Source organism: Empidonax traillii, unplaced genomic scaffold, assembly GCF_003031625.1.
Source record: "Empidonax traillii isolate 1590-97213 ecotype Southwest subspecies unplaced genomic scaffold, ASM303162v1 scaffold614:size843888, whole genome shotgun sequence".
Taxonomy (NCBI): domain Eukaryota; kingdom Metazoa; phylum Chordata; class Aves; order Passeriformes; family Tyrannidae; genus Empidonax; species Empidonax traillii.
In genome coordinates this window covers 783,533-795,687 of record NW_020955807.1, presented here as the reverse complement: position 1 = coordinate 795,687, position 12,155 = coordinate 783,533, and the positions used below count along the sequence as shown (strand labels likewise).

Genomic DNA, 12,155 nt, shown 5'->3' with positions numbered 1-12,155 from the left:
TGAGGCAGCACTTCCTAAAGCCACGTGTGCAGTGGGCCCTTTAGAGACCTCTCTGAGTCAACTCTGGGCATCTCTGGTTCAGGCTTCCTACTTCTTATTAACAAACCCCTCTTCTTTCTCATGGCTCCCCTCAAAATCTTTTTTTTTTCTTTTTTTCCTTTTTTTTTTTTTTTTTTTTTTTTTTTTTTACCAGAATCACCTGGACTGCAGCGAAGGTACTAAATAGATGAGGTGATCAGAAAGGCTAACTTAATCAGCAGACCTTCTTGTAAAACAGCTCTCTACTGCTTGATCACAAACATCAGTGGGTACAGAGGATAGGAGAGAAAATCTGATTTCTTGTTGGCTGCCTCCACTTTTTGTCTTGTGAGCTTAAAAATACCTTGGGCCGTAAGGTGCTGTGGCGAGATAAAAAATTATGTGTTTCTTTGTACCAGCAGTATTTTTAGCAGCTATTAGAGAACAGTGTCCCACTCTGCAGTTTGGTTCTGATTGTTTTTAAGGTGATGTTGGTCATGCTGATACTACATTGTAGCTCGTGAGCTGACTGAGTGGACAACCTCCAGATGTTTTTTCTGGTGCTGTTCTGGTAGCTGATGTTTTTAGCGGGGAAGCAGCATCTCTGGGCAAGCTTAGCTTGCCTTTTGCTTGTTTCCACCTTTCCTGGTGATGGATGAGTTTATGGCTGTTGCTCTGGCAAGGGTGTCGGTCCCAGGATGTGCCGCAGTGGAGGTTCAGCGGGAATTTGTTCCCTTGTGTGTGTGGCTGTGCCAGCCAAGTCTCAGCTGTGTTAGTGCATTGTAAGACCTAAGCCTGCGAAAGCTGGGTGTAAAGTGCTGACAGTGTGATGATGAGCGGGGAAGGCATGATCCCAAACCTGCTGAAAACTGTTAAGAACCCGCAGCACTTCCAACCAGGTCCTCAACTCTGGTGTTACGAGGCTCAAGTTTCACAGCTCCTTCACGTGTAAGGAGACTGAGGGAGGCTTTTTACAGAGTGGTGACTGCTTGACTTGTCCTGTAAGGCATGAGAACACGTTGGTGCTAATCTTGTTTCCAAAAAATTGGCTGTGGCACTTGTCTATGCATGAGCAGTAGCTGGTCATGGCGTGATGCTGCATTCCTTGCAAAGTTAAACCTCCTCTCGCTTGACAAAGATTCTCATCCTTTGTGAAAACACGCTGTGAGGCCAACGTGGAGTTGTAAACCTCTTAAGACCTGCTCTCGTAAGCATTTCTATACATGAGTAGTGTTAGTCACAGAATCATCAGTTCCACGCTGATTTTGAAGAGGAAATGGCAATACCTTTCTGCAGAATAGGTTTCGTAATGTATCTTTACATCCTTAACCTTTAGGCTCGCTCTCTGCACTGGAGACATGAGAGAGTGCTGCACTAAAGACTTTCTTTAGGATTTAAGGTAAAAGAAATAAAAGAAACTTTCATAGATGAGTAGTAGAAAATTCTCCTAGAGGTGAGCTGGGTTCCTGAATCCTTTTTAGGTAGGGCTGATGATCAGATAGCCCTTCTCTAAGGTTTGGGCTTTCTGACATCTTTTAAAAGTCTGGTAATGACTGCTAAATAATGCTAAATTCTAATGATGTGCTGTCACCACAGCACTCCAGTGCTTACTAGTGTTATAGTAATCTAGTTATTTAGTAGTTACTAGTGTTATAGTAATTAGTTATTTAGTACTTACTAGTGTTATAGTAATTTACAAGTATATATATATAGTGTAGTATATATACAGTAATCTACAAGGAGAAATGTAGGGTTTTTTTCCTCTTGAGGAAAAATAGCAAAATATTTTGAAGGCAAAACTGCCTTTGTTACCTTATAGTCCCTAAATATTTTGCTTTAGGCACTTATATAATCTAGGCAGAGATTGTGATAGATAATGTCACCCTTTGTGCATTTCAGATAAGCATCTCTCTAAACACAAATGTGATCAGGATCTCTCCCTGTCCTTTTGAGAGTCAGTAGCAGCTTTGCCGAGTGGCTTGATAATTTTTGCGCAGAATTCGGTTGGACTTCTGTGGTGCTGACCATTAAAAATGCTGCGGGAGGATCGTCGGTCGAGGTAAGCTCTGCCGAGAGCATTGCCCGTCCCCAGCGAGCAGGGGCTGCTCTGCTGCCCCACCTGGGCTCGCTACAGCCTGGCACCAGCCCCTTCCTGCTCGTGTGGGGTTTGGGTGGCCACAGACCATCAGCTGCTCCCCCCTGCCAGGCAGCTGAGAGCTCCCATCCACACCGTGAGGCTTGGAGGGATGAACAGCTTTGGAGAGGGAGCTCATCTGGATGCGTTTATAGTAGACCCACTTTGCTACACTATTAGAAGAGGATAATTATTGAACTATTTTATTGTATAGCTATTCCTAAATTTTAGGTTTTTGGGGGGGTTTTTTGGTTGGGTTTTTTTATTGATTTCGGGAGGCAGCTAATTGCCATATGGCAGCTTGATGTTAATGTTTTTATGAAGATCAGGAAACAAAAGTTTATGAAAAGCTTTTGTATAGTAACTGCAGAGTTTCAAGAACTGTTTTATACTTCCTGACAGTGCAGGTCTGGCTTAATGGTTTGTTTTTATTGCTTAAGAGTGTAAACCTTTCTTTAGCCGATGTGTGGAAATTATATCCTCATCCCGCATTACGCATTTCTCATTGCTCATTACTCATTCCTGCTTTCATTGCTGCCATCTGTAATCAGAGCTTTACTGTTTCAACTGCATGCAAAATGCTCCTCTCCTTTGCACAGTAAGATACTTTTCCTCAGCACTCACCCACCCTTCCAAAGAAAAAAAGAAGAAAAAGGAGGGGAAAGGGGGGGGGAAAGGGGGAGAAAAAGCCTACTCTGCCTATATTGTTTTTCTCTGTTTTGGGTGGAGTCTGTGTTAGATTTTGGTTGCTAGATGGTTTCTGTAGTAACAAGCAAGAGAAAAATCCAAGACTGAAAAGGCACTTTTAAAGGTGCCATATCTTGCCTGAAGTATTATTTATCTAATTATGGATATGGAATGTTTAGCTTCTCCTTTACATGAAGGCAACCCCTTCTGGAAGGGCTGACTGCTGCTGTGAGATCTTGATATGTAGCGTGATCTTACAACAGGAGAACCACAGATCTTGTTCCCAGTTGACTTAAGCTGCTCAAAATAACAATGAAAAGCCAAAGGCATTAAAATGTATTTTTAAAGATTGTTACAGGCACAAACCACTTTGGTTTTTAGTTACATAGGAAGGAAACAAGAAGCTAAGTTCAGAAGGACGCTTGGATTGTAGGTGTTGCTGCTGTAAGGAGTGTGTTGGATACAAGCAGCACTGTTTTATTTTGTTAGACTACTGTATACAAGGAAAAAGTCCCAGCTCCTTCAGAACATAACCTTACTCTGCTGTACTCCACATTTTTTTTGTTTATTTCTCCTAAGAGATTTTGCGGGTGTGTGCCAAAGTAACTTTGTGTGTGTCTACTACTTTTGCCTTGCTTGAGCACAAAAAGAACTCAAAAAGTACTCTAAGATTACTTCTTTCCTGTCTCTCCAGTACTAATCCTTCCTTACCTGTATTCCTGACAGCCTTGCCTGCAACAAGCAGTAATGGTTTCCTAAGGTGGAGTTTCCTCTCTTTTTGGAATCTAGTCACCTGTCAGTGCCCTCCAGGATTTAGCAACGTTCTGTCTGCGAGCCTTGAGCAGTGGTCACTTAGAGAAGCAGGTACACTGGTTTTGTCCTGGGTCTGTGTCCTTTGCAGAGGCAGTTTGTCCCAGCCTTCAGCGAGGTCTTTGTTTGGGAAGGGTCTGGAGGCTGAACCCCTGGGTGCAGCAGGAGACACCCCGTGACAGCAGGGACTGTGTCTGTAACTTGCCAGAAGTCTGAGGGCCGGAGCTCATTTGCATCCGTATTTCCATAGTGCTGTGAAGGCACTCGGCTGCAGTACCTGCCTGGGCTTGTGTTGGCCTCGATGGGTGAGCAGAGGCTGAGAGCTCTTGGACTTCTCCAGGGGTAGGGAATCTGCAGTGGGGCCAGCCTGGCTCTCGTCTCCTGAGATTGGGGCTTCTGCACAGTGTGCTTGGCTGCCCACACAGCAATGACAGCGGAGCCACGGGGTGAGGGCTGCGGTGGGAAGAAGCAGATCCGTGTGTTTTTAGTCGGAAAAAAGGTAGGGATTTTCAGGGGAAAAAAGGGTAGGTGAGCGAAGTGGGGAAGGACTCCACAGGCTTTCGAAGCCCAAAGTGTTAAAAGCTTCTAAAGGGGACTTCAGGTAGAAAGATCAGAGCAGTGAATTGATAACATTATGAAAGTTCAGGTTCCCACAACGGCTGGCCTGTGGAAGATTTACAATTTAATGAGGCTGATAATCCCATTAGAGATTAAATTAAGAAGGTTTTTCTGAGAGATCACCAAGAAAATCATGAATATTGTTCCGTAGCTTGGCTTACAATGCCAAGGCAGTGCAGAGCTGACATGAACCTCTTGCACTGCAGGACACTCTTTCATTCAGTGTGTCTCATTAAAACAGAGCCTGCAACTCCAGCAGTGTTTCACTACAAACAGAAGCAAATTATTATTATTTATTATTGCTACCACTACTATTATTATTATTACTATCATCATCATCCTGGAAACAATATGCAGATTAAAAGATGGAAATATCCAGCAGATGTGCAGATCAGCACCGCTCTCCTGGCTTGGTTCTCAGACAATCCAACCCTTTTTATTAAAGCGAATCCTCAGAGGGCAGGGTGACCACGGACAGAAAATAATGGATTTAAGGTAACCATTGACATAACTCCAGTAGCTTGGAACTTGCACAAACCACTTTTTATGGCATTCTGCACACCCCAGCGATGGGAAAGTGTTGTGTGGAATAATGACTGTGTAACCACAGACTTCAAAAGTATAGAATGTCTGCGGCGTGATGGAAATAGCTGTTTCCACATCAATAATATACACACAGGCGTATTGAAGCTTAATTGCAAGGCCAGTGGTGATGGGAGGAGGAAGGGGGGAGGGCTATCTGACTGCAGCTGCACCAAAAACCTCTGCTCTACAGCCAGAAACAACGATTCACTGCATGATAAACTTGACTTTTGCATTTTTCTCGTGACTTATTGATAACTTCATATGGGACTTCATAGACCAAAGAAGTTATTGACTCCTTAGGAATTAGGAAGATGGTCAGGGTTTGTATTATTTCTTATAAACATCACTCTAACTTCGTGTTTAAATTATTCTACTTTTAAAACCATTTTAACACAACCTTTTCTCTTACTTTGAATGAGAAAAAACTTACAAGCAGATTCTCATTTTAAGAGCTCTTTTGCTCCATTGTCATGAGGAATCCTGACCTTCCAGTTGACACCATAACGTGTCATGCAGGCAGTTTTGGTGTCACAGGCTGTTGCTATTGGACCAATTCCTAATGCACGTGGAAGATGTTTTCCCAGTGCTGGCACTGTAAATAAAAGGTGGGCCCGGTAGCTTTAAGTGAAAAAATGAGCACTTTTGTTCTGCAAAACACTGGCATTATTGTTACTCTTATTCATGTTGTACAAATATACATTGTCATTATAGTGCTTTTAGTGTTACAGACTTACAGCAGGATTACTGTAAAGCTGGAATCTCGAGAGGACACCATGGAGCCTGAGATTCTCAAAAAGAAAATCTCTTCACGTTCTCTGGGGAGAGGCCTCAGAACACCACCCTGAGAACTGAAGTTCTCTTTTTCTTAACCCCACTGGTATTTTTAAAGTTCATCAACGTTTTTGGTGACTTAGGATTAGCAGTAACCCATGTTCTAGATGTTATTACTGAGGGGAGGATCAAAGACTAATTGATTCATATTTCCTGGTCTGGTGATTTTTTATTTTATTTTATTTTATTTTTTTATTTTTTTTTGGAAATAGTTAATTGTTAACTACTTCTTGACGTGTTGGGTAAAGAAGTCTCCCAGATTTGCAGATGAAAAGATTTTCATCTTTGAAAACATAACCTAAATGTACCCTAGAGGGCAGAGTCATTTAGAGAGAGCTCCTGCACACCTGCTGGCTTACTGGAGCGTGCCCACTGCCAGTTCCTTGGAGAGAGGGACCAAGCCCTGGGAAAATGGTGTTGGGAGCGTGGGTGGAGCCTCCTGGCTTCTGTCAGCAGCAAAAATGTCCTGAGAAAAAAAACCCAACCAACCAAAATCCATTAAAAAAAACCCTGAAAATCCATATTTTGCAGAGAGCTCCCTACAACCCAGCAGACCACACTGCTGGCAGGGAGCCATCGCAGCTCTTGCCTGCTTGGAGCGTCTTAGCCTTTTTTTTAATGATTATATTTAATTTTCAAATAGAAGCAGCTTAACTTTTGTTTTATATCAAGGAAAATAAACCAGGTGTTGCCCCTTTCAAGAGCTTTCTCCATTGAGCCTGAGCTGCTCAGTGGGTTACTGCCTACTTTTCCATCGAAGTGGTGAGGAAAATTTGTTGCCAGGCCTTTCTCTGTGAGTGTCTGGGAAGAATTTGGGAAGGTCTTTCCAGCTCCTCCTGTATGTGAGTACTTCCTTCAGGGTTTCAGGCTCCATTCCTCTCTTCTTTACCTCATTCATCTGAGGGGGAAAAAAGAAAAGAAAAAAAAAAGAAGGTCAAGTACTGGGACACTTTGAAGAGTGTGCCTTTACCAAGCTTTGGTTTTTCTCTCTTCCTGGAACTCTCATTACATGATCCTGGTTTTCTGAGCCAATTGTTAGCCCAAGGCCAAATCCTTAACCTTGGGCTAGATAACAAAAGCACAGCTGAGGTGATCTTGACTCCTTTAAAAAGGCTGTCTGCTCTTTGATGCACTCGGAATGAGACGCATAATTCATTTTGGTTCCAAAGGTTGTTCTTAGCATGGGAAATTAGCAACCTCGGTGATAAAAAGTCAGCATGTTAGGTGTGTGTGTGTGTGTGTTTTATGTTGATCTTTGTGTTCCATTGCGTTCCACATCCTGGAGGGTGTTGGTGTGTCTGGGGAGAGCCCAAGACTGAATCCCATCCGGGAAGTTTTGCTTCATGGTAACTGCATCTGTTCAGAGCAAGGCCTGAACACTTTGTGCCAGCGATAGGAATCAGCCTTTGGAAAACGCAGCTTTCTGACTTGCAGCTCCAAATGAGAGCAGTGTCTGATTGGAGTGAGTGCTCAGGAGACACTGGGACTGGGTTTTTCAATGCATATCAAAACTGGCTTGTGAAGTACAGCCCTTTTATATGCAACAATCCCAGAGGCAGGGGAGGCCAGGGGGGGTCATTCTTCTTCATGTGTGGAGGTCTCTTATGAATTCTGTCTTTGGGGAGAGGACTCCTTCACCATGTGCTCTGTTGCTGAAGTCTCTGTGCTGCTCTGAGTGCCTCTGAGGGTTTGTTTTGTGCTGTAGTTTACCAAGCCTGGTGGTGAAACCCAGCGTCACTGGTGCTGTAGTGTCCAGTGGGTCAGTTCATGAATGGTAGTGGAATTCAGAGCCAGGCTGGGAGCTTTGGTGGGGAAAACTGTTAACAGGAAATGCTGCTGGTCAAACACTGCATCAGGAAAGAGGGGCAACCAGACCAAGGACAGGAGGGACAGCAAAGTGCTCAGCCATGAGCCACTGGAGAAATCCCTCGCTGTCCTTGTGTGCTAATTCTCAAATAGCTCTTCCTCCCTCCCAAGTGTTCTGTAATGATATGTACCTTAAAGAACTTGGAGATGCCTAAATGCACTGCTGTTTATCCTGTAGGGTAGAGATAGATGGCTACATTATATGGCATAATGACAGGTTTCATCCATTGGGAACCACTTTGCATGGGGACCAGGTCTGGCCAGTATTAAATTGGAAAGCAAAGATGGCTTTGTGATTAAGGTGCTGGAGTGGGACGCTGGAAATCTGGGTTCAAGTTGTGGGTCAGCCATAAACTCCCTGTGTGACCTTGAGCAATATAATTATTCTGAGACTTCAAAGGTATCTAAACAATTTGGACACCCATTTTCCAGTCATTTTAATTAACAGGGATGCTTTGAAATGCTCAGCTTTAATCTCTCTGTGCCTAGAATTCTCATTTGTAAAACCAGGATAATAATATTTCCTTGCTCTTGAAGAGGATGTGTGTGTTAAGGATTGGGATGTGTGTGTCAGGGACTGGGATGTGTGCATTAAGGATTGGGAAGTGTGCAGCTACTCAGAATGGAGCAGGTTTGGAGTTTCCAACCTTAGTGAGGGGGAGTGTGTGGAGTTTTACCGGGGTGGGTTTTAAATTCAGATATGGGTGCTCTGTGCAGGACCAACAGCCTGTTACGTGTGGGCAGAGACTTACTCTGCTGTATTACCTTCATTTTGGTTCATGGGAGATAAATACCACTGCAACCAAAATATTTACAGAGAGGAACAGCTCATTTCTTCAGTATTTCATTTCAGCTCCGTAACAACACGCTGCTGTTTCTTTAGTGTCTTGCCATTCTTTAATCATGAGCACTAAACTTTTACAAGATAAAGTGAGTAGTTATTAACATTTCCATTTCTGTGCTTCCTAACGAGCCCTGCTCCCCCTTTAACATCACCTAGGGTTATGTCCCTTTGCCTGGTGTTATGTGACTCTAATGAAAAGCCTGGATTGCACACAGGCAGAGGGAAGGGTTAAAAGAGCCAAGGGAGCCTTTAATTCCTTCCTTTTCTGACTTTTGTGGGTTTAATACACAATCTTAACATTCCATTAGTAAGTGGTTGGGGTTGTGTTTTTTTTTTTTTTTTCTTTTTAACTGAGGAGATTAAAGGTTCCTTCAGATTTTACATTTTTTCACTATTCTTTAGTCATGCCAGCTGCGTGTGCTGGGCAGGCAGAAGAGGGAAACGTGTGCTCGGTGACTGTTGGTGCTGCTCCCAGAGCCCGGTGATGGATCTCAGGGACATACCTGTCCAGAGGGGACTGCTTTTCCCAAAAGAATGTCTGCCAGGGTAGGGAAACGTTTCCCAGGCCCTGGGATTGGGTTCCTCACTGGCAGGAGATGGCCATCACCCAGTGAGTAAAGGGCTTTGTGAACTGCCTGCAAAACACCAAAGTGTTACTGTCACAACATCTCATCCTGCTTGTTACGAAACTTATTGATGTGTCTGTGGTAAATATATGGTGAAATGAGGTTTCATATTTAAATACGAAGGAGAGGGATGGCTGCTGCTCCAAACAGCTCCCACGGAATCAGCTGCATCCGTGACTTTGGTATGAATCAAACCAGAGTCATTTCCACTCCTCTGTCCATTGACTTCTTATAATGCCTGCTCTGTAAACAGGGAAGTCTGACCTTCCCATTGGAGTAACTTGTTATTTATCATAACTAACTCTCACATCTGCCCATCAAAGTATGCTTTTCCCTTGAAATTTGGTTTTCAAAGCAACCATGAGCCAAGGACTTCTTTAGTGTGCTGGGTGCTTGCAGGGCAGGTGACCAACTGTTCCTCAGTTTTATTCTAAATTCTGTACTTGAGCATTCTGAACGTTCAGTGGCAAATTTTGCTCTAAAACTTCAGAGGAATACGACAGTGAAAACTCTGGTTGTGGTTTTCACTGAAAACTAGCAATCCAGAACTGTCAAGGATTTGGGGTGGTAGCTGTTATTTCCAAGGATTTTCCTGTTACTTTGATTTAGATTTTTACTGAGAGTGAACAGGTAAGAAATACTGTCAAATTATTACTTCATATTATGTACAAGCAAATATCATCTGTAAAGATTTTGCAGAATATCAACTGGTTTATGACCCTAAAGAGCAATGCCTCTGGATTTTAAAGGGAAAAATAATGCATTGAATTAACTGAAAAAAGATAAAGACCAAAATATGGTAATGCTGCCAATTTTTTTATTTTTTTTTTTTTTTAAGAATGGCCTGATTCAGCAAAACCTTCATGTTCTTATTAGCTATTTTGTATTCTTGGCCCATGAAAACCTTTTGCAGAGAACTTAATTTAGTTCATTGTTACAAACTCTGATACCTGCCCGACTTTATCCAAGTTCATGAACCTTTTGAGCAGCGACCCCCTCTCATGCCCCTGGGGTTCTGGACAGGGATTTATGGTTTCATGTGCAAAACAGTGTGAAACTTGGCACTTCTGCGTGGCCTGAACTCTTGACAGCTGCAGGAGCACTGAGCAAAATCAAGGCTCGTGAGCTCAGAGGCAAAGCAAAGCTTTATTGAATCTCGCAAGAGCTTGAACCAAATTCCATTAAAAAAAAAAATCTGGCCCTTACTGTCCCATCATTGCTTTATCATTCCCATGGAGGGAATCCATCCCATGTGGCAGTTGTGAAGATAAATTCAGGAACATTTATCAGGTGCTCAGACGAGGAAGGTGGCAGTGGTGGTGTTGGAGGGGGAGTCAAGAACGTCTGATGAGGAGGAAGGAGGTTGATGACCCGGAGATAGGAATGTCCTAATAGTCAGTGTATGGATAGAAGTTCTGAGTTCCTTGTTGCTGAAGAGCCAGGGCAGGCCAGTCATTAGGGCTGTCTGACAGGGTGAGTGAGTCACAGTCAAAGCAGGCACTCATTTACATCACCAGGAAAACTGCAGGCTCCGGTTCATACTGAGAGCCCAGTTTGCCTTTTGCGTGTTCTGCTTTCAGGGGGTTGGAAGATCATGAGGGGAATTTGGCTAAAGGTCAAAAAGCTACTTGCCTCCTGATTTATAGACCAGCAAAGGTGCAGCCTTCATTAAAAAGACAGTGTCAGGTTCCTAATGTTATTCATCTGCAGTTGTGCAGATTTTTGAAAGGATTGAAGTCCCTGGCAGTCACTGGGGCTTACTGATGCTGGGATTGGGCCCACAAGGTACAGAAATGTTTCTTCCTTTACTCATTTCCTGGCCTTGCCCTCTGGACTGTCTGGCTTCGGAGCTCTCATCATTCAGGTAGGTCATCCTACGCCTCTTCTCACCAGGTCCCAAAATGGGCCAGTGTTGCTCAGCTGCAGCCCCAAACTGGCTGTCAGTGAACGCTTCTGTGTTGCATTGCCTGTATTTCTGCACTGTATAAAGTACTCCAGGCGTCCTCCTCAAGTGAGACCGTGGGATTTGTCAAAATGGACCTCTTTCAAAGGTGCTTGTGATTTGCATGGTGTGGATTCCAGCTGTGATCCTCCGGTGTGCTTCCGATGGCGGACCTCGGCTTACAAAGTCCCAGTAGGAATACTCTGCTGTTAACTCACACAAAAGGCTGGTTATCAAGAAGTGGGTCCATTTTTCTGACTGCAGGCCAAACCCTTTCAGGATAACCATGACCCTCCCCACACCTGCTGGAAGGGCATGTGCTGGGGCATAAGAAATTTGGGAGACCTACGGAACACGTGAGGCACAACATCTTGATGCTGGTGCTGGATCAACTGATAGATGGAAACACTGGGCTGGACCTGCTGTTCCCGAACAAGGAGGAACTGTTTTGGGGTGATTTGGCTGCAGTGTCATGTGAGATGGCTGTTTAAGAACATGAGGGAAGTGGGAAAGGCAAGTAATATAGTAATGCCTCAAAACTTCAAGCGTGTGGACTTTGGCTTGTTCAAGGAACTGGTAAGCAGCATCTCCTGGGAGTCTGCCCTGGAGGGCAGGGAGACCTGTGAAAGTTGCTTGATCTTCAAGGGCAGCCTCCTCAAAGCACAGGAACAGTCCATCCTGATGTGCAGGATGCTGAGCAGGTATAGCAGGAGGCCAGCTCGACTGAACGGGGAACTCCTGACTGATTTCACATGCAAAAGGGAAGAGTATGGAGGTGGAAGCAGGGACAAGCAACCAAAGAGCAGTACAGAAACATTGCCTGGGCATGTAGGAGCAGAGTTAGGAAAGTCGAAGCTCAGCTGGAGTTGAAACTGATGAGGCTTTTGGAGTGTAAACAGGTTATTTATGCATGTAACACAGGGAAGATGTGGGCCTTCTGCTGAGCGTGGCAGGTGGTGAAAAGCATGGCAAAGGCTCCAATGGTCATGAGCGAGATCTGCTGGCAGCTCTCTGTGCGTGGTGGCAGAGCTTGAGGGAAGAGGTGGTGTGTGCATTATGGAATTAAAGATCTCATAGGTAAATGAGGCACCTACAAGTCCCTGAGGCTGGTCAGGGGGGATCAGGGGCTGCTGAGGGGGCTGGTGCTGTTCAACATCTTCATCAATCGACCCTTGAACCACTGGAGAAGTGAGG

The 12,155-nt window shown here is 44.2% G+C and overlaps 1 protein-coding gene across 1 annotated transcript in view; it reads left to right on the top strand.

Annotated features, from left to right (window-relative positions):
• The window catches only part of BMP2 (bone morphogenetic protein 2), a 35,268-nt gene extending 31,570 nt beyond the window's left edge, over positions 1-3,698 (top strand). Inside the window, exons 5-6 of the mRNA XM_027898671.1 lie at positions 1,918-2,077; positions 3,566-3,698. Of these exons, the coding sequence (XP_027754472.1) occupies positions 1,918-1,921 (4 nt within the window). The 3' untranslated portion in view covers positions 1,922-2,077; positions 3,566-3,698. The remainder of the gene's footprint in view (positions 1-1,917; positions 2,078-3,565) is intronic.
• Positions 3,699-12,155: the final 8,457 nt, after the last annotated feature.